Raw genomic sequence first — 21911 nt, 5'->3', positions numbered from 1 at the left:
TCTGGGACATATAATTAAACTACTCATACTATACTTTAATGTGAACTAGTGTTAGTCTGTCTCTCTCTCTCGTAAAAACTCACCTTATGTAATGAGGTCCTCTCTACAAGCTGGAAGGGAGCAGGGTCTATTTGACAACCCTCCCATTCTATAGTTTCATTCAATTTTTCTTCTTCCCATTGTTTTTGCTAAAACAGAAGTAATGAAATAATAAATAAATGCCTGGAACTCAATTTGTATACTGATTTTAATGATAGACTACAGTAAGTACAACTCATATAACAACGTAGCATGTGGTAAAATAACAATAATCAGCGAGTTGTACCTGTACAGTGAAACCTGTCTAAACTGAACTCATTTTGGGCTTTAAAACTGGTATGATTTAGACAGGTGTTTGGTTTACCACGGTTCAAAACACATTTTAACTGGTAAAAAGAAACTTCTTAAAGTGTCTTGTTTAGACAGGTTTTTCATTTTTTTAGGGATCAATTTATACAAGTTTCACTGTTTTTGTACATACCTGCAAATTTGAAGGCTAAATAATCCCCTCTGGCATACCTGGCAATTTGAAGGCTAAATAATCCCCTCTGGCATACCTGGCAATTTGAAGGCTAAATAACCCCCCCTGGTATACATGGCAATTTGAAGGCTAAATACTTCCCTCTGGCATACCTGCCAATTTGAAGGTTTGATAATCCCCTCTGGCATACCTGCCATTTTGAAGGCATGATAATCCCCTCCAGCACACCTGACAATTTGAAGACTAGACAGTCAAATCTGGCATACCTGCTAATTTGACGGCTAGATAATTCTCTCTAAACATACCAGCCAATTTGATGCTTGATAATCCTCCTCTGGCATACATGCCATTTACAGACAAATTTTAGTGTGTCCTGTCCCAACATCAGTTATAAATCATGGTGCATCAAAGTTTTCACCCACAAGTTTTTTCATCTCAGAAAAATGACCAACTGTGACACAAAATTTTGATCTGTTGTCTCAATAGCTTTGTTATTACAACAAAACATATAACATTTTACTGTGATGTCACAACTAACATTTTACAGTGATGTCACAAATAACATGTACTGTGATGTCACAAATAACATTTTACAGTGATGTCACAAATAACATTTTACTGTGATGTCACAAATAACATTTTACTGTGATGTCACAAATAAAATTTTACTGTGATGTCACAAATGTTAAGTGTTTGTGACAAAGACAAGACAATACATATAATATTAACAAGGTATTATTTGAATTATTATTTTGGATTTAAGAAAATAATTTTAAAAAAAATTGATAAAACTAACCCCTAAAAAGGAGGTTAGTCATGCTGTCATGACTAAGAGGGGTTAGTCAGTTTTCCTTGACTTCAGTTTTCCTACTAACCCTACCCCTTAGCCCTGCCGGCATGGCTAGCCCCCTTAGTAAAGTTTAGTTATACAAATTTATTTTTAGTCATTTTCTTAATTCCAAAATAAATCTGAATTCAAACAATACCTTGTTTATTTGTGAAATCACAAAAAAAAAAAAAAAAAAAAAAAAAAAAAAAACATATTTCATTGTTACACAAAAGCAAAAGATTAGCTGCCATTAGAATGAACACAAAATTATTTTTCAAAAGATAGAATCTTAAACACTGCCAAAACACCGAACAGAAAAGCAACTTTTACAGTGGGGGGATAAAAATTACAGACATCGTAGGTAGCACCTTCAAAGTGACCTATTCACTACTATCGAAATCAGTGACTAAGCTACATTAATATTCCAAATAAATGGAGGAAAAATCGATGTAAAATCATGCCACATAAAACTGAAAAGTAAAGAAAAAAATCCTTCAAAGGAAGCCACTTCAACACATAATTAGCTACATTAAGCACTGTAACTACTGACCTTATAAAGAAATGTAAATATAGCATATTTTAGAATTACAGCATCGATATCATTTCTAACAATATGACAACCTCTAACGAACTGCTTCAAAGAAATTTCCATGCATGAATTAGTGACTACTATAAAGGTCTTTGTCATAAAATCTAACTCAAAAATAGCCTATTGTAACAACACTCATGCACAGATTCTACTTAACCAGTCTGTTTAATGTGAGATTTAAGATGGCAGCGACCTATTTTACAAACACAATAAATATTTTATACACTATCAAGAACCATAGATTTGTGTAAATTAAATTCGACCTTTTGAAGATCATACAACTGTCATCAATGCTTATAGATAAATGTAATTCTTCCATACATGTACATGTCTCTTAATGAACCTTCTTTAGGGTAAATTTATTGTAGATAGCTTATTTGCTGAATCATCATTAATTACATCAACGAAGGCTGTCCCATTATTTCTAAAATTTTAAACAATGAACTTTTCTTGTTCATAAAGTATTGAATGTAGAGAGCAACTCAAACCTTATCACACAAATCTCTACAAAAAAAGAATTCAACTAATATATTTTCTTCAACAAATTTTTTGGTGATATATGATAGCATTGTAACATACATACCTTATCTTCAGGTAAGCTACTGACTTTAACTGGTTCTGGAGGCTGAAGGAAAAAAAAATTGCCACATTTGTGATTAAATGGAATATGCTTAACACATTTAATGTTTATTTACTCATTCTGCAAAGCTAAATTGTAAATAACATCTTTCATGGCCAAAAAAGAAGTCACTCCAATCTTTAAGTGATTTGAAGACTAGATGTTAATTTCATTTGCAGCAATGACAGAATCGTTAAGTGTCAGTCTTTGTAAGAATCAGGCAGTGCTTCTATAATATATATATCATTTAAAAATTCCTGACAGTAATTGAATCAAGTTTCTGTTCCCTTGGCTACCATTACAAGGTCTCCCGATCTTACACATGCTGACCCCAGCTGACCTTGATATAATGGAAGAACTTTTCTGGAACGGAAGTGAATGCAAAGTCGTCTATCATTATACATTTGTGAGGTATTTCAGGAGCATCAATCATCAATACTTACCAGTCTAACTTTCTTGTTTCTACTTCTCTCTACTGATGGTAAATTTGAGAAACTTTCTTTCTGTAAAAATACATTAAAATGAGGTTATATTCTCATCTGGGTAAATTTACTATAAACCTTTCATAGTATGTTGTACGAAACTAATCAAATCGGTACATGTAAACTTATCAATTTAAGTATTTATAGTTACTACTGATTTTCACTATTTTGCAATGGTCGAAGGAACCAGAAAAATAGTACCGGCAAAATAGTTCTTTTTTACACAATCAAATGCTAATTACTTTTTAAACCCTCAAAAACGACATCTGTGAATACATTCATTTAAAACAATCTACTAAGATGAACAACAGTGACAATAAATATACATGTATTACTGGCATTTATTTTTTGCAATGTTTACTATAATGCTAAACCTGGCAGTTTTAACTTTCAAAGTATAAGTTTATTCATGAAAGTCCCAGATATTGTGAAGTTTTTTTGGGGTTTATTTTGGTGAGTGTTAATTTTCATTGTAAATAGAATTTTCTTGGTTTGGGTTTAAAACTAGAATATTTCATCAGACAATCTTAGTTATAAAAATGTTCATATTTTTAAAAGCATTTAAATTTGTTGCCTTTGACCTCTTAAATTAAAACATATATAAAACCTAGAAAGATATATAAAGGCGACACAAATCTTACACACTACACATCTGAAATAGATTGAAAAAGAACCTATTGCACCTTAGTTTCATGCTATCACTACAAAGGCTTCCAAAGTTCAAAGTTCATGTGATACATGTAGATGTGTGTCCATACTTAAAACTCTTATTTATCAGTATTTACATTGATAAAGAATGGTACATCTTCACATATACTATCTTTCCTCTGGTTAGCAAGTTTTCTGTAGAACATATTTATTTCAGCTGAAAAAAAAATTAAATAAAACTACAATTTAATAGATAAAACTTATTTTTGCATGTAGATTATATCATTAGACCCAAACCCAGTATTTTTCCAGGATATGTTTAATTATCTAAAATTGTTGATGACTTGAAATTTTCTGTGTCAAATTTGGTTGATTTTGGATTTGAAAATTGTTTATTTTGAGGGTACAAAAGGGTGCGTTTGAATCCACCACACCAATCTATTGATCTGATCATATGTAATGTACTTTTGGTAATATATTACATATGTCATTTGGTAATATATTACACATGTCATTTGGTAATATATTACATATGTCATTTGGTAATATATTACAAATGTCATTTAGTAGTCTCATTGAAATGAAAAATATTCCATGGCTGAACAATGAACTTACTTTTAAGATCTGTTGCACTACCAGACTTTGGTGGGAGGCGTGAGGCCGAGGATGATTTTTTCAATATTGATCGGAGGGGAACTTGGATGGTGTGATATGTCCTCTCTTCCTTCTCCTCAGCTGTCAAATTCTCCTCACTTTGCTATAAATACACAACAAATACTATATTTGTAAATAGTCTAAGAAGTAAGACATTAAATTGGAGCTATTCCCCATTTATTACCATATTAATATTATTCATATAAGTATTTAAAATCTAATTTAATTTGCATTGAAAGGTTTTTGCCTTTAAAAGTTTCCTGTTACTTTTTCATCAATAAGGACTGCACCATTTATCCAGTAATAACAAGTTTGATGAGGGAGCGGAGAAATTCAAATGTATAATCTAAATACATGTATGCTCATGTATGTAATATATGTTAATAAATATGTAATTTCACATTGGCCCCATTATAGGTTTGAGGTCTGTCATATTGGTCGAGGCGGTCGTATTGGTCCCGAGGCATCGCCGAGGGCCAATACGGCTGTTGAGGCCAATATGATTGACCAAAACCTGTAACAGGGCCAATATGAAATTACATACTGTTACATAGACAAAATTCATTCTGACCTTGCAACCCTTAATTTTTTGTTGAATATTGAAATGTCTTAGGTTAAGTGTACAATTAAGGGGGTAGATCTAGGGTAAGGGACACGACTCTCACAAATCATAGGAACGTTTGTAGTCACCATTTTACATCAATTTCATGTAAGCATCAAAGTAACTTGGACTGATTTCATTCTGATTCAAAAGAAAGCTTGAAAGGCTTTGGTTTGATTGAATATGATACAAACATATCACTGATTTCAAGAGTTATGTCCCTTACCCTAGGTCTACCTCCTTAAAAATTAAGTTTTCAGTGTGGAAAGAAATTCTGACAAGCTGTTACTATGATCAGATCTACATCTTCTCCTTTAGTAATGAGTGGTTTAAATTACTTCTTTGTTCAAGAGCAAAATTTTCTCAAATAGAGTTGAGAAATAGTTTAAATTAAGAATAGGATGAAAAATAATTTTCTTCCATAACATCTGTAGATATATATATATCTTGAACTACCCTGCAGTTAAAAAAGTCACATGATATTAAATTACTGGCTTAGGACATGAGAAATGATTTAAAACATTTTGTGATGGATAAATTAAATACAAGAACATGACTTCTGAATGGACGATGAAATATTTCTGACATCAGTGACTGGGTTCTAATACAGTGTTATACCTCTGATTATAATTATTATTGTGCAGGGGTCAGTCACATGATATTGTGCTGGATTGTCACTACAAAAAGGAAAATCTATAAAATATCACAAGGTTGATGTCTCTACAGTTTTATAAATAAGTTAAGCAGAACAACATTACTATGTGAAGATCTTGGCAGAGCATCAGTGACGGGTTGGGTCGAAACTCCCTCCTATTATTAGAACAAGTTGTACAAAAATTGGCAAAAGCAAGCAAATGATAGCCTGGAACCTGCCTTTTTGAAAATAAATTTTCAGATTATCTCCCCTATTTTTTACATTAATAGATCCATCATGTTACCAAATAAGGCATCATATGATACTTTCTATCCCAAACTCGTACTGCTGCAATTCAGTATGAATCAATCACCTAATTGGGTTAACCTCAAACACTCTAATCATAAGTTGTAGTTTCAAAAACTGCAATACCTGCATTATAAAGTAAACAAATGTTTGTATCTGATAATATTCCTTAAATGTTTAAATGAATGATTGATTGATTGATTGATTGATTGTTGGGGTTTAACACCCGAGCAGCAATATTTCAGCTATATCTAGGCGATGAAAATGAAATGGATGATAAAAATGAACATGAAATTAAGATGAAATGATAAATGGGATGGGATAAAAGGATAATAAGGTCAACAAATTTTGATTGACACTGGAAATAGGGAAATGTGGGTAGGCTCAGGCAATTTAGCTCCTGTGGTGGAGAGCAAGGGTTCCTACACAAATTGAATACCACAGCAGGGTTCTTTATCGTGTGAGAAATGTGGCATCTTTCTCAACACGGTGCAACACTATGGTTTGCAGTCAGGTTTTCTGTATTATGGCCTGACGACCCCAGCATTTAGCATGCCAGGGGTACCCCATTCCACCACCTGTGGCACACTTAGCCCCTGGCCAGGGTTCTAAGCACTAAGCACTATTTAGTCACCTTTTAAGACAAGCTTAGCACCGCGGCCTATTCTTTCGACACCCGGACCCACATGGGGCTAAATGTTTAAAAGAACAAAAGAACAAAACTCAACCTTGTGATATTATATAAAACTGGCATAGAACTGTAAACCATGAAACAGTATTGGCAGCTTTATTTTAGATTTCTTTTGTGGTAAGAGTGGCAACGCGAAAATAGAATGCTTGAATATTTTATTTTAGAAAAATATACTATAATTTAGGGGAAGAAGGAAAATTTAAAAGTGTGCAAAAGTAGATTGATGACAGAAACTGCCAAAAACAAGATAGCGCAAAAATTTCTCGGTTTACAGTATATCTTACAATAATCTCTATCAGTCATTTTCAGAATTCGGGTACTGAGGTGGAGTGTATGAACTAGCTTATACCTAGAGGTTGGTTAGGGTAACATGCATGTTTAGGTTGGAATTTTATAAAGTTTAATTATTGTTTCCATTGGAATTTGTAAACAAGTGAATGGTAGGAAAGGCTCTAAGAGACTCAAAAACCCCTGAATTGCTCACCAGGATATTCAAGAGCTACAACTGTAAACATTACAATTACAGGCACTTAGCAGTGTAAACCTGTCTGAATTTGCTGACCTGAAACTCATGAGGTTTAACCAAATATTGCTTAAGTTCTGAAGAATACTATTGTAAAAGGTATTAATTTTTGTGATTGCTAATTTTAGCAGATTCTGTAAAGTGAACATATTTACAGAAATAAATTTTGGCAGTCAAAATTTGATTACTATTGTTATATTAGCACTAAAAATCAATCTCGCAGGTATAATTTTTCACAGTTTTCTGTCCACCGTGAAAATAGTGTACCAGTAAATTAGTATGCAGGGAAAATTAATGTTTACACTTATCTCCTACAACCCCTTTTCCCTGAAAAGCTTTAGAAGAATCTCCTATTATGATAGTCCCAAATCTTGACGTATGTCACAGATCATGACAGACGTCAGATGCAAAATGATGACATTTAGACCACCAGATTCAGACCTAAAAGAGCTGACGATAGAAGTCCAACAATACTGGATAAATTGAAGTGCAGCAGCATTTTTGGCATAAGAAGATTTCTGGTATAATGCCTTTCTAATTTACCTCCAATATAGTTTGTATTCTTTTTTCCTATAAAATAACCATCTGCGTGATAATAAGATAGCTACACACTTGTAAATGTTCTCTTTAATTCAAATTGTACCAAATTAACCCCTGTTAAATTGGTTGAATTATAATAGCAAGGTGATATTATGCCTCCTCCTTGGTGCTTATTAAAATGCCTATCAAGTTTGGTTCAAATATGACCTGCAATATCAATATGTTTTATTAACTTGCTAAGAAAATGAAGATTTTCATCAATTCACAATTCAAATTAAAAAGTCTCAAAGTGAAATTAAATCAAAGTACTGATGTACTGTTTCCATAAATATGGAATGAGAAATTCATACTTAAACCCTTAATGATATAACGCTTGCCAAATGCTAGTGCAAAGTCATACAGGTTCAGTCTGCAGCCTAAAAACTTTGGAAAAAAAAGATTTATATCTTTATGATAATGTTATGCGTGTAATACTGAAAAGAAAATTATACATGTATAATGTTAACATTCAATACAACTTCTGTTAAAAGTCCATATACTTTCAGATACATATAACATATATGTAAATAACACAGGGTAAAATACATATGCATAAAACAATAACATAAGTTTAGTCAAAAGCATGATAAAATTTATTACTTCCTGGTTGTCAATCGTAGACTGTAAACATATCAAATCTTACAGCATTTATGTTTGATTGCATGATGCAACTGAAGAAGTCAACATATGTTCATACATTCTCTCTCTGGCTACCGCTTACCGAGTAAATAAAAAGTACTAAGCAAGAACTAGCTTGCAACTTTCCAATGCTACAATGTTCTAACAATCAATTGCAGTGCTTCACTTCACCTGTCTGGCAAAAAATTTATTTTTTACATTACATTAAATCTACCTTTGACTGTCTGGGCATTGTTTCACAAAGTTTACGTAAGACTTAGGTGCACAAAAGTTACATTGGTTTGTTAAGGATTTACAAAGAAATTGCTAGTGTAGATCTGCCATAAAAATTGATATGCTTACAAAACCTGATCTGTACAATACAATACATTGTCAAAGACTATAGAAACTCCTTTCATATGATTTATACCTCTGGTGGACCTACACTGAAACAAACTGACTAGAAAGTCAATAGAAATAGTTATAGTATCTTCTCTTCATGGTGCTACTCAAATTTATAACTTTCATAGTAAATGATAAAACTATAAGTTTTATGGAGATTTATTTTACAAATATGACTGCACAAAATTAGCATTGATAAATCTTTACATTATCCCCACTTTGCATTATTATTAAACAATTACATGGTGGAAAAAGCAGGGCTTTTGAAAAATAAGTATAAGCAGTAAAAATCTGTATTGTGTTATAAAAGTATTCAACAATTATTCAGAAATTAAAAAAAAAAAAAAAATCTTTCAACTTTTTTTAATATAATATCAAAAGCAGTTGTTAGTGAATGAGTTCAATCTGTTTAAATGTATAAAATGTTTTATTATATAAATAAATAGAAAATACATGTAGAAGTAAAAAAATCAATAAAATCAACAGCTAAAACACAAAATACACCTTTCCACTTCTCATGGTAACCAAAATCCATTACTGTGTATTGAAAAATTGGGAAAAAATGAAAGGGAGCCTACTCCTATAAAGGCAAACCAATACATATCAAAGTAATATTGTATGGTATGTGGACAAACAGACAGTTATATACCACAATATGCCTGTCAAAAGGCAAACATATTAAAAAAAAAGAAATAAAATTAGTTAAGCCTTTTGGTTAAAAATTTAAAGCATTATTACTCTCAAGTGTTAATAAAAGGGGGATTCAAGAATTGAAAAAAAAATAGTTTAGGAGAAAGATTGAGCAACTGATTGATAATGGCAGATTTTCCATGCATTTCTGGACAAGAATGATTTACCAATCAAACAGACCTTGCTTTATAATGGCCCAACATGCTGAGCTGGATTATTATTGTGCTAGCTCAAAGAAACAACAGTCACTAGGTAGGCATGCCATGCTACTCAAACACATTATTTTGACTTCAAGCCAACTAATTATCCTTCTTTTCCCTTAAATATTGCATGCTCCAGAAATGAACTCTCTTAAAAGTTAACCATTGTGATTTGTTTCCACAGTTTTTTCTTGCACATGAAATAAGCGAAAATAAATCGTCCACAAAAATAAATTTGTTTACAGTATCTTATTAAACAGAGATTTTAAAAATAAAACCAATATTTTCAACAACTCAACCTTTCTGTTTTAGAGGGGAAAGCTTTTTATTTCAGATATGATTGAATGCAGTATATGAATCCTTAAATGAAGCCTACCATTTCAAATTAAGGTATACTCTAAAATATAATACAGGTCAGAATTTGGTAAAAATAGAAATAAAAATTATAAAGAAAAGGAATCACCATGGTCTCAATATTGAGTTGAAGGATTGAGAAACTAAAAAGAAACTTCAACCAAGTTTCAGAAAAAATCTAAAATCTTTTTCTCCAAATACCAGAAAAAAAGTTTGGGACAACAAAAGAAGGAGGAAGGCCTACAACCCTAGAATTTAATATGGTGAAAATCAGGGAAAAACCAGTTGGTCTAAAAAGATCCTGAAATTGTCCCCTGATACCACAAAATTTTGTCGGGGCCAGGTTAAAAAGAGGAAAAAAATATTAAAGAAAAATAACAGAATATCTTGTTTAAATTGAGTTACCTTGAAAGAACTTGAGCTTCTACTTCTCTCCTATAGAATACTTATATTCTACATACTTTATCAGTAATGGTAAAATCTTATATGTGCAATACTTTTTAAATTACAATGTATTATAAATATGCATATTATTCTGATGCTGAATATGTCATAATAATTTCTTATTTTGAAAATTTTTAAAGTTTAAAAATTTTTTGAAATATATCATTATAAAGGGTCTTGTTTTATACATTTTTGACGAAGTAGCAGTCTTTATGAATATCAGGCAGGAGGTGATCCATAGATGTAAAAAAAAAAACCCACACAATGCACTCTTAGTTACAGACCACATAAACAGTCGAAGTTCATCCTTTTGAGATAAAATTATACAGATCGTATATGAAATTGGCATTTTGCAAGATTTAAGTACTTTTCTGTCTAAGAATCAGGCAAAAGGTGTATAAGATGTGGCATATGAAGAAAAAAAATGCAGTTTTATTGCATTAACTATGTATTTATATCTTATAACCTCAAGAAATCACAGTGATTGTAAAGCTTGCCTTTTTAAGATTATGATATGTCAAATTTAGTTGAAATGCACTATGGAAAAATGGTGGAAATATAAGCAGTCAAAAATATCTATGTCATGGATGCTTCAGGATAAATTTAAATAGCTTTTCAGTTTCCTAGGTGTATTAAATATGTTTGAGGCAAAAAAGACCAAATTGAGAAAAATGATGTGCCACTTATTGTCTGATTCTTACACAAAATGGTACTTTTGAGAGACATGAATAAATGGTATTCTCTGAAATACAGATCTGTAAATAGAAAAGAAAATACAGCATTTGTAGACTGTTCAGTGGGTTTTTATGCACCTTATACCACCTCTACCATCGGCAGTACCTAAATTTCATGCGGACTGATAATTAATACTAGTGATTTTCATATTCAATCTGTAATTTAAAAAATTATCATCATAATGAATATTCATAACATGTAAATTTAAAATACATCATAATGAATATTCATAACATGTCAAGTTTAAATTTATCATAATCAAGCATGATTAATATGTCAACAACATTGAAGTGGCAACTGGCAAAATCGGAAGTAAATAAGCAGAAAAAAAGGAATTTTAAAATCAAGAGGAAATCTGTAAAAAAGAACAGAATAATTACAATAATTAACTAAAAACAAAACAAAACAAAAAATTCACAAAATACAACCTCCCCCTAAAAACTATTAAATAAAAACAATAAATATTAAAACTTGAAAATAAATACTAGGAAAAAGTATTGTTCATACCAGTGTAAACAGACCCTGTATATCAAGTTAAACTGTCAATGACAAACAATACAAGAATACAATAAAAAGAGTAATTTAGACAAATCACCTTGGTACAACCATTCCATGTCTAGAGCCACCATTTCTGTTTTGTTTGTGTTACTGATGTAATTTTTCTTGTTTACTAACTGTACAGAAAGGTCAAAGTCATCTCTGTTTTATTTCAATGGTCTGAGATTGTATCCAATGAATCCTGTCTAAACCAAACCCTGAATAATCTAAACACCTACCTAAACAGGACACTTTTAAAATCACTTTATAATAATTTCAACCTTAACTTTTGTAAACCAAACACCTGTCTAAACTGAACACCTGTCTAACACCAAACATCTGTCTAAACCAAACACCTGTCTAAACTGAACACCTATCTAAAATCAAACACCTGTCTAAACTGAACAACTATCTAAAACCAAACATCTGTCTAAACCAAACACATATCTAAACTGAACACTATCTAAAACCAAACATCTGTCTAAACCAAACACCTGTCTAAACTGAACACCTATCTAAAACCAAACATCTGTCTTAACCAAACACCTGTCTAAATCGATAACATGAAGAAAACTACAAGCTTCACACAGATAAAGATAATACACTTTCTCAATTGAAAACATTTAGCCCAGTGTACTACAAGCCCACATAAAGCAAAGTTTCAAATCCACAGTTTTAAGTGCCAAGCCAAAAACCAGACAAGTGAACACCCAAAACACTTCAAACAAAGGATAAATCTATAAATGATACTTACAGAGCTAGCCAATGACAGCTTTCTCTTGTTCATCGATCCCATTGGAATGTCGTCAACTTTAGATACATGGAATCGTGATTTTGGTGTGAAAGCTTTAATGTTTGAAAACTGAGCATCAATAAAAGGAGGTGGGGTCGTAGGTCGTGAAGTTGGACGAGAACTGACACGTGAGTTAGGACCTGATGTCTCTGATGCATCATCATCTGATTGGTCATCTTGTGTGCCAGGTGGTACAATTTTCTGATCATAACTCAAATGCACATAAATTATTCGTTCCAATTCAAATCGTTGTACTGAACCTAATAAAATCATGGATTCTGAAAAATGCAAAAAAAAAAAAAACAATTATTGGAGTATGTAAACAACAAGTGAAAAATCTGTCAAGATTTTGTGAGTAGCAAGTCCTATATCAGATGCAACAGCTGGTTCCATTTCCATTGGCCCCTTTACAATACAAACTTAAACATTCTTGTATTTGGAGGTACAGAGAGTTTATCTAAGGGTACAAATTACAAGACATTCTAAGACTAATATTTTACTCATAATATAATCAAATGATGATGCATTTTGATAATGAATGATCTATTCCAGAAGGGGAAACTAGCGCTAGACCAGAAATTCAAAGATCAAAATAAAAAAAAAAAGAATATTGTTAATGTATGTGCATGAACGTTTTGACTTGTGAAATTTTATGTACATGATTTTTATTGTGCAAAACAAATGTACTACAGTTTGTGAATGGGAATGCTGACTTAAGGGGAAAAGATTTCATATGGTACAGAAACAAATTTCTCCCAATCTATTCAGATGGTAACTAAATTTATGCAAGAGTTTTCGCACTGTTTTACCTTTTCAAGGTTTCTACAGATTTCATTGGAGAAACTGATTCTCCTCCAGCCTATTCTTGATTTACACTATTTTTCCACCCTCTATGGTTAAATTAAGATTTTAACATGCTCGCTAAAGCTTGCATGAAGAAAATTTTAATTTTACTGTCTCGAGTTGAGAATTAATTAAAATCAAACATAGATGAAGGAGAATCTATGTGTCTTAGTTATTACTGCAAATCAACTTTTCCAATACAGGATATCAATTTAATTTCGCTACTTTTTTATTTTTGTGACTAACACTCTATATACTACTGCTTAACATGTTTTCTATAAAAAAAGAACTTATTTATGGCAATTTATTTTCATCATTTTTCTTCCTCATGAAAGTAGAAAAAATTAAATCACTCACAAAAAGAAGATGGTTTACAGTATAAGAGTTGGTTTTTTTTTTGTACTTAACATAATATAATTCTATACCTGGTGCATCAACAAAAGGATATGACTTATGGTTAGATTCTGACAGTAGATCTTGTAGATCTTTGTATGTAGAAACCAGTGTAATGAACTTTACATCCTTCACCATAATGTCCTCTATGAATATATTCCAGGCACTGAAAAATGAAAATAAAAAAAATATAGGTCAAGGCGCACCGACTGTGAACACAGACAGACAGACAGTATTATAAGTGTCTTCTGTATAAATAAATATTATTGAAAGCTTTGAAGATTGAAATGGAATGGAAGAGCGTTGTCACAAAGTTTTATCATGAGCAGCATGTGTACCAAGTTTCATGATGATCTATCTTTAACATGTTAAATGACAAACAAATGGCAGATATATAGACCAAATGTTTGCATATTTACCCCTGAACTTCATTGACATGGCAGGTGACACTAAGGCCAGACTTGATAAAGTTCAGATGAAATTATTTGTAATTTTTCTAGACAGATATAAACATTCATGAATATTTTTGGAAGGGACAATAATATAGGATAGGGAGACAACTTCAAATATAGAATATCTATATGTATCATATGTATTAAAATTACTATTAATAGATCTAGGGTAAAACCAGTAAATTTTTCCTTTTTTATCATGATTATAGATGGAATGAACAGCATTAATTTGATATGTCAAACTGCATTTTATACAGGCAAAATTATTTCACATGATTTTCACTTGAACTGAGCAAATAAACTTTGTGACTGAGTTCATGTGAAATTTGTGTGAATCGAGCCCTCACGTGAAATTCACACCATTTGTTCACATGCAATTCGTGTAAAGTGAATTTCACATAAAAATCACGTTAATTTCATGTGAAGCTTGATAAACATGAATTTCACGTAAAAAATATCTGCCTGTGTATACACATATATGTTGTGTGATTAAAATATTCCGTGGTATTCTTTAACTCCAGTAACAAACCTAACATTTACAAAATAGATGTAATGTGCATAATGGAATCATGCACTGCATGTATGCATGCACCATGAGAATGAATTGAGCAGAATATGCAAATGCATTTTACATACATTTACTATAGATTTTTATTTAATGCAATACATTTGGTAGTACATATAAAATGAAAACTGATTTGTACAAATTTACTATAAAAACAAACAGATAATTCTGCCGACTTATTAAAAACTCTAATTCTAAATTTCAAATCCACAATTGATGCCAGGAAATATTCTTTAATAATCATGTATCTTTTAATTTAACAACCTGTTAACAAGAGATTTGATAAATTCAAAAGACTTTCAAGTTCAAGTAAGCATACCTGTTAACCTTTTGACCAGTACATGTGGGAGGTTCTCCATGTTGACACAGTCTCATGTGGGAGATTCTCACCATTGACAGTCTCATGTGGGAGGTTCTCCCTATTAACAGTCTCATGTGGGAGGTTCTCCCCATTGACACAGTCTTATGTTGGAGATTCTCCCCCACTGACACAGTCTCATGTGGAAGGTTCTCCCCATTGACAGAGACTCATGTGGGAGGTTCTCCCCATTGAAAGAGTCTCATTTGGAAGGTTCTCCCCATTGAGTCTCATCTGGGAGATTTTTTTGTAAACGCAAATTTCTTTTGTACAATTTTTACACAAGAACATATACAAAATCCTAACCAAAAACTTCCCTAAAATCTAAAATTTTTATTTGGGAGATTCTAAATTCTGTGGGAGGGTTAACAGGTGTGAGTGAGAATGCCAGCATATTGTTTTTGCAAAGTGAGGTCTTTAAATTCAGCCAAAAGCCTGACAATTGACGTCATTAAGGCAAGGGCAATGCAAAGCAAGTACTCCTGTAAAATAAAATTATTCTTTCATCGTGCAACTGATCTACGACCTCCAAAACATGAAGTTGCACTCATTGTCAAAATAGATATACTGCCAATTGTACATGAAGTTGATATCAGACAGCAACGAAAATCCCTTACAACATATGCCCCATCTTTATAATGCCACATGTAAAATTTGAAATTAATTCATCCATTGGGGGTGAGATAATTGCACAAAAATTTGGATAAATAAACTGAATGTTGAGTTGATAGACAAGGTGATTCCAATATACAAGCCACTCCGTTTAAAAGTAGGGGTATAATTTTAAAGCTTCTAGATTTCCATAGACTTAATATATCTCACACTGATGAAGATTATTGGATCATGAATGTATATATAAAGTGTCAATGACATATGAAAGAATGGATTGATGAAAATGAATTGATTGTATGGAGTGTACAATTCTGTAGGTGAAGTGATTGTTTTGAAATGATTATTATAAGACGACTGATGTCTTGCAAGAAGCAGAAAATGCTCATCCAATCAGAACACCTTAGTTCATCCAGTTTTTTTGTGAGCTTTCAGAAGTTTTTATTTTTCAGTGCATACTTTTTGGTTCTTTTTTTATTTAGCATTTGTTCTCAGTCTTTTTATTTTTGTGTTCACAATATCATCTTGTCAAAGAATTTCCCTTCTTTGGCACCTCTTGTATTACTACAATAAAACTGTCAAAAAATGATTGGTAAGGTAAAATTTCCAAGTGGAGGCTATATCTGTGTCTTAAACTGTCTGAAGAACTTAATAAAATTAATCAGTCTTTACCTATATCCTAAAAGCATGCTTACTAGTAAGCAAGATAAACATAACTGACACAATATTTAAGCAGACGGATCTAAGGATGCTGAAAACCTTGTCTGCTGTCAATTATTTCTTAAATTGCATAGCAATAGATAAGTGTACATTTAAGCACCAATACAAATCCATGAAGAGTCAAGCAAGTCCTAACTTTTATAACATTACATTTCATAGTTGTATGATGTTTTATATTTAGATGTTTATATGTTCCTGTTGTGTACATAAACGTCCTAATATATAACATTGCACAAATATGTCTTATATTTTATAGGTCCGGTATGTTCAATGAAAACAGTGATAACTAAAAAAGACTGTTTGTGGAAATGTTTTTCGTTCAATACAAGTAAAAAACAACTGTAGTCATCAATTTTATAGAGCAGAACAAGAATGGTGAAGTAAGATGTTACCAGTTTAAAATTGGTTGAATCCATTTTAAATAAATGTTCATGATTACAATCGGTATATTACTTGAGTAAAAAATTATTGCTCTTCACCACTTTATCTCAGGACTATGTTATGTATCCAAAGTATTTTTAAGGTGCATTGAATGCATTCTGCAAAAAATAGTGCAAAATTTTAGGTGTACACCACCTGTCTGACTCTTACATGGAGTTGTATTTAAAACTTAACAGCAGTTGCAAGATAGATGCCATGTGATGGCAATAACTCAAATTGACCTTTAGACCTGATGAGCTAAAAACTACAAAACATAAATTAATACAAGCATACATATATATTAAGTGAAACACAACAAAATTAAATAAAATGATAAAACCTGCTTTAAACATAAAGACGATTTCCCAATTCAGTGATTTTTCTATTCCAAGTTCACAATGTTTTCATTTGGACTTTTTGCTCGAGTTATCACACTCCCTAATTTAGGTTGGTCACATTCCAGACAAGATCTGGTTCCCTGTTACTTGTTTGATTATACAAAGAGAAAGAGAAAGTTTTTTAAACCTTCAGTAAAAAAAAAAAAGATAAATCAGGAAACATTTGCAATATTTTCTCATATTATGAATCCCAAATGGATAAAAAAATTGTTTTAAGTAGCATTCCAGCTAAGGATCATGCAAAATGTGACTCATGGGTAAAAAGCCTACATATTTTCATTTTTTATATTTTGTTTGAAATGTCATAGTAAATAGAAATAAACATGTGGTTTTTCATATAACCCGTGCTCTTAGGAGATAAAAATTATATAGAATGCTCTGTAGATTTCAAAATTAAGGGAGATAACTCTGTAAATGGCGCTCAAATACTATAGAATCTACTGTATTTTCCATGTCAATTATCTCCTAAGAGCAGGCAGATTTGAATGAATAATTACACATTTCATAGTATAGACCCATAAAACAACTTAATTACAAAAATAAAAATATGTAGCCTTTTTTAGGATGTATCACATTTTTCAGATTTTGCATGATTCTTACAAAGACAGCTACTTAAATATTCCTAACCAAAATGATTTCTTGAAATTTAAGCAAATTTTTATCATTAATAATGGGAAATTTTTTGTATAAGATGCTCAAAATTACATTATCTGCGACAAGTGAATTGGATTCCACAATTCCATAAAATGTCTGACTCAAGAGAGATAACTTCAGCAAATGCTCTAAATCAAACATCGTGTACCAGAAAAAGGACAATCACTTATCAAGAATGGGCTATAACACACAAAAGCATACAAACACTAAAAACCAAATCAATGTCTCAGACAATCTAAAAAAAAAACACAGAAAACACAGAAAACCATATTAACGCCCTATTTTCAGAAAAATAAAAAATGTTAATTACTTGGTCCATAATATTTACATCTGATCAATCATACAAAATAGGACATTTTTGCAATATCAAGTAAACTGTTACTTTTGAACCACTCTGAAATCAGATCTATAATTCAGTTGGTTACTGAAACGATTCTGAAGTTAAAGCAACACCCTTTTTCAATCTTTCATCAACATTAAGATAGACAGGTGTTTTATACAGATAAATTAGCTTTGACAAAAACACAACAATCGTTTTTCAACATGTTTTGTATCGTCTGAAACATTGATCAAATTTCTATTAATTTCAGTTTCAATACCTTGCTTCTGTGATCCCAGAACTTGTACAAAATCTGGCGTTTAACAAATAGGAGTTGATTATTAGTGTAAACTACCCTTTTTTTTTTATATTTTTTTAGTGAACGGACACACAGTTCTACAGTAAAACTTGCTTATTCTAAATTACAATACAAAGAATATCAAATTATGAAACTGATATGGAAATCTAAACACAAAACAAGAAATAGTAGTAAGATTTTAAACACACATGATAAATGCTATTGACAAAATGCTACAAATAGTTCAGAAAATCAAGTGCAATAATCTACTAAGAAAATTCATATTTGTGGCATTAAAAATACAGAGAAACCTGTCCAAACCAAACCCTGACAAAAATTAAAACCCTGTCTAAACCAGACACATTTTAATGCTCTTCAATGTCAATGTATCTTGAACCTGTATATAAAACCAAACACCTGTGTTAAGGATGTTCGCTGGTCATGTTCAACCATTTCTTTCAGATTTTTTTACTTTTCTGTTTTTTACATTTCATAGCATTAATATTTTTAACTCAGTAACCCTCACTTTTCTTTTCATAATTTCGTCAAACACACTCTAAAATGTTATTTGAAAAGTTTTTATGAAATCTTTGTTATTTCATCAGTGTCTTAAATAGATTTAAACCTACCAAGACAAAACCTATAGAAAATCTAGAGAAATCTTTTTCCCACCAACTTTTCAAATGCTTATGTCTTTTTTTCTTCTTATTCTGTTCTAGCATGAAAGATTGTAAAAGATTTTACAACACTCTGAAATCCTTGTTATTCATTAATAGAGCAGGGAACATTTTTAACCAGACAAAATCCACACGCCATAAAGGTTCAGTATTGACAGGTTTTACTGTTGTACATTTAAGTAGCACTCCAGCTAAGAATCATGCAAAATGTGATTCATGGTTGGAAAGCCTACATATATTTTTAATTTTGATATTTTGTTTGAAATATTAGAGTGAACAGAAATTAACATTTGGCTTTTCATATAACCCTTGTTCATAGAAGATAAAAATTATAGTCCTGTACTGCAGAACTCAAAATTAAGGGAGATAACTCTGTAAATGACCCTAAAATACAATAGAAACTTTTGGAATTTCAGTTTAGATTATCTCCCAAGAGCAGACAGATTGGAATGAATAATTATACATTCCATCAAATAGACCTATAAAACGTCTTCATAGCAAAAATAAAAATATGTAGCCTTTTTGGGGGTGTATCACATTTTACAGAATTTGCATGATTCTTACAAAGACTGCTACTTAATTCATAAATTTTAATCTGCCTTACAAAATGCCACACAATGATTTTTTTACTGATAAAGTCAAATTTGTGTATACTTAAGGATCTAGATTTTTATAGCAATGACACTGAATTAAATTTATCCTTTCTTTCTTTAATGCATTCAGCATACAGTGGGGGACCTACAGAGTGATGTTCCAGAAAAATTGGGGAAAGGGCAGGCACAGATCCAAGAACTGGTGTACCGGGTGTAAACCCCCCTAAATTGGTAAGAAAACATTTTTCACCACAAGTTTCACCCCATAATATTTTTTCCCTTGGTTTGCATGACATAAAATTCAATTAACACCCCCCTAAACTCAAATCCTGGATCTGCCCATGAAGGGGTTCTAGGCTAATAATGGTCATCTTTTACCTCCAAAATGCAAGATATTAACAGGATTTTTTAGACAAAAGAGGGTGATTTCAACCCTAGGACCATCCACCAACCCATATATCTACCAGAAGGACGTGGCATATTGTGGCATGAAGCACAAGGGTACTCTGGAAGGCACCAAATAGCAGGTTATTTTCATGAGGTACTAATTTGAGCATATTTAAGTGGTCTGTCTGAAAAAGCCAAAAAAAAAATTCTGTGAATATTTACTATGAGATTAAATACTTAAGTGCACCATGTAGGATCTGGCAATTTTTTTTGTATACATGTTTTCCTCAAAATCACAAAATTTTACACACTTCAAAATAAACCAACATACAGTGTATACCTTCCATAAATTATCTATATAGTGTTTTTTTATGAGTATTACAAAATGACTTACTTGCCCTTGGCTGATACAATATCAGGAAGGTAGGGTAATTTCTTCAGTCGGATGATACTATCGAAAAATGACGGCTGCAACTTGTTGGCGACAGCATTAGCAATCAACACAGAAACCTAGAAAAAGGTAATATATAATGTAACTGTCAGTTATTTATTTACCCTACCAGTGCACCTGGTTCATGCTTCCAGTTGTTTTAGTCTGATTCGCTCAATTGCTTTTATTTCTTTGAATTATTTTAGTTATTTAATTTGCTTTCTTGTGGGTGTCTTTTTTTCCTGTCTTGTCTTTATCCTTGAATTATATTCATTTTATTTCTGCTTGAATCTTGGTTTCCTTGATTACTCTTTATTTTAAAGTACCCAGATATTGTTTAATAAGGTCAACAAACACTGCAAATATATGGGCAAAATCAGAATTAATTAAAGTTACAGTTTTAAATGAATCCTTATGTTTTAAACCAGAATTGAAAAGGCAAAATTCCACTTCAGAGTTCTGTAATCAAAAAGAAGCATTTGCTATAATTACACATAAAATACTAACAGGTGCACTGGTAGAGTAAGAAACCTCTGCTTTTCTAGAAGTGTGATGTGATGTCAAATCCAGGTATATTTCTAAATAAATGATGTAATCTACCTTTAACAAAGCACTGATATGAGGCTTCCCTGTATGGATTATGAAATGTATACAATTTGAATGGACCTTGGGTTGAAAGGCCTAATTTCAAAACTCAAATGTCAAATTTTTTATCAAATTTTGAAATGAGAGAAAAATTCAGTTTGTAGAATGATTTATGAGTTTCCTCATTTTAAAATTTATTTTCATGAAAAAAGGCCCTAGTCTGGTGAGGGTGACAAGAAATCAAATCACAATATTAATATTCCTTAACACTATCAGTATCCACACTAGTTTACAATGGATTATAATTTCTATAGATAAAGGGAGATAACTCACAACAACAGGCAACACATGGCTGATCTGTCCAGTCAGTTCAAACACTATCACAGATGTAGATATAGTTCTTGTCACACTTCCTGCTAATGATGCCGCACCTGTCAGGAGAAAACATACATTGACAAGGGAACTGAAACGCTATGCAAACAACTTTCCATACTAGTAAGAAATGACATTACCTGTAAAACATATAGTATTCTGTTAATATGTGTTGTAAAAAAAGGAACTGCATGCTAGTCTTTATAGCAAAGAAAAGGTCTCATTAACCATTTCCAACGTTTTCAAAACTATGTGTTAAAAGAGTAATTTTTAAAGTTTCACTGTGAATTCCAAGGACAAATGATATCTTCAAGAATACCGTGGCGAAGCTTGGAAAATAATGCTTTCAAAATCATTATGCTAATGGTACAATAATTGTAGAAATATTCC

General features: G+C 31.6%; 1 protein-coding gene across 5 annotated transcripts in view; it reads right to left on the bottom strand.

The window, feature by feature from the left end:
* Positions 1 to 21911, bottom strand: part of LOC148601683 (chloride channel protein 2-like) — a 68823-nt gene that overhangs the window by 10561 nt on the left and 36351 nt on the right. The window contains exons 16-26 of one of the 5 annotated variants that reach the window (XM_088555679.1): positions 21483 to 21580; positions 20529 to 20644; positions 18460 to 18492; positions 13717 to 13850; positions 12410 to 12726; positions 10345 to 10374; positions 4303 to 4444; positions 3825 to 3904; positions 3001 to 3060; positions 2522 to 2563; positions 84 to 188 (exon numbers count right to left, since the gene is read on the bottom strand). In XM_088555679.1, the coding sequence (XP_088411805.1) occupies positions 84 to 188; positions 2522 to 2563; positions 3001 to 3060; positions 3825 to 3904; positions 4303 to 4444; positions 10345 to 10374; positions 12410 to 12726; positions 13717 to 13850; positions 18460 to 18492; positions 20529 to 20644; positions 21483 to 21580 (1157 nt within the window). Of the gene's footprint in view, positions 1 to 83; positions 189 to 2521; positions 2564 to 3000; positions 3061 to 3824; positions 3905 to 4302; positions 4445 to 7639; positions 7667 to 10344; positions 10375 to 12409; positions 12727 to 13716; positions 13851 to 18459; positions 18493 to 20528; positions 20645 to 21482; positions 21581 to 21911 lie in introns of all 5 variants that reach the window. The other 4 variants (XM_088555680.1, XM_088555681.1, XM_088555682.1 and 1 more) reach the window with 4 other exon arrangements.

This window comes from Perna viridis, chromosome 12 (genome assembly GCF_037379345.1).
Source record: "Perna viridis isolate PV_CMFRI_1.1 ecotype Kerala chromosome 12, ASM3737934v1, whole genome shotgun sequence".
Lineage (NCBI taxonomy): Eukaryota > Metazoa > Mollusca > Bivalvia > Mytilida > Mytilidae > Perna > Perna viridis.
This window is presented reverse-complemented; position numbering and strand designations above follow the sequence as displayed.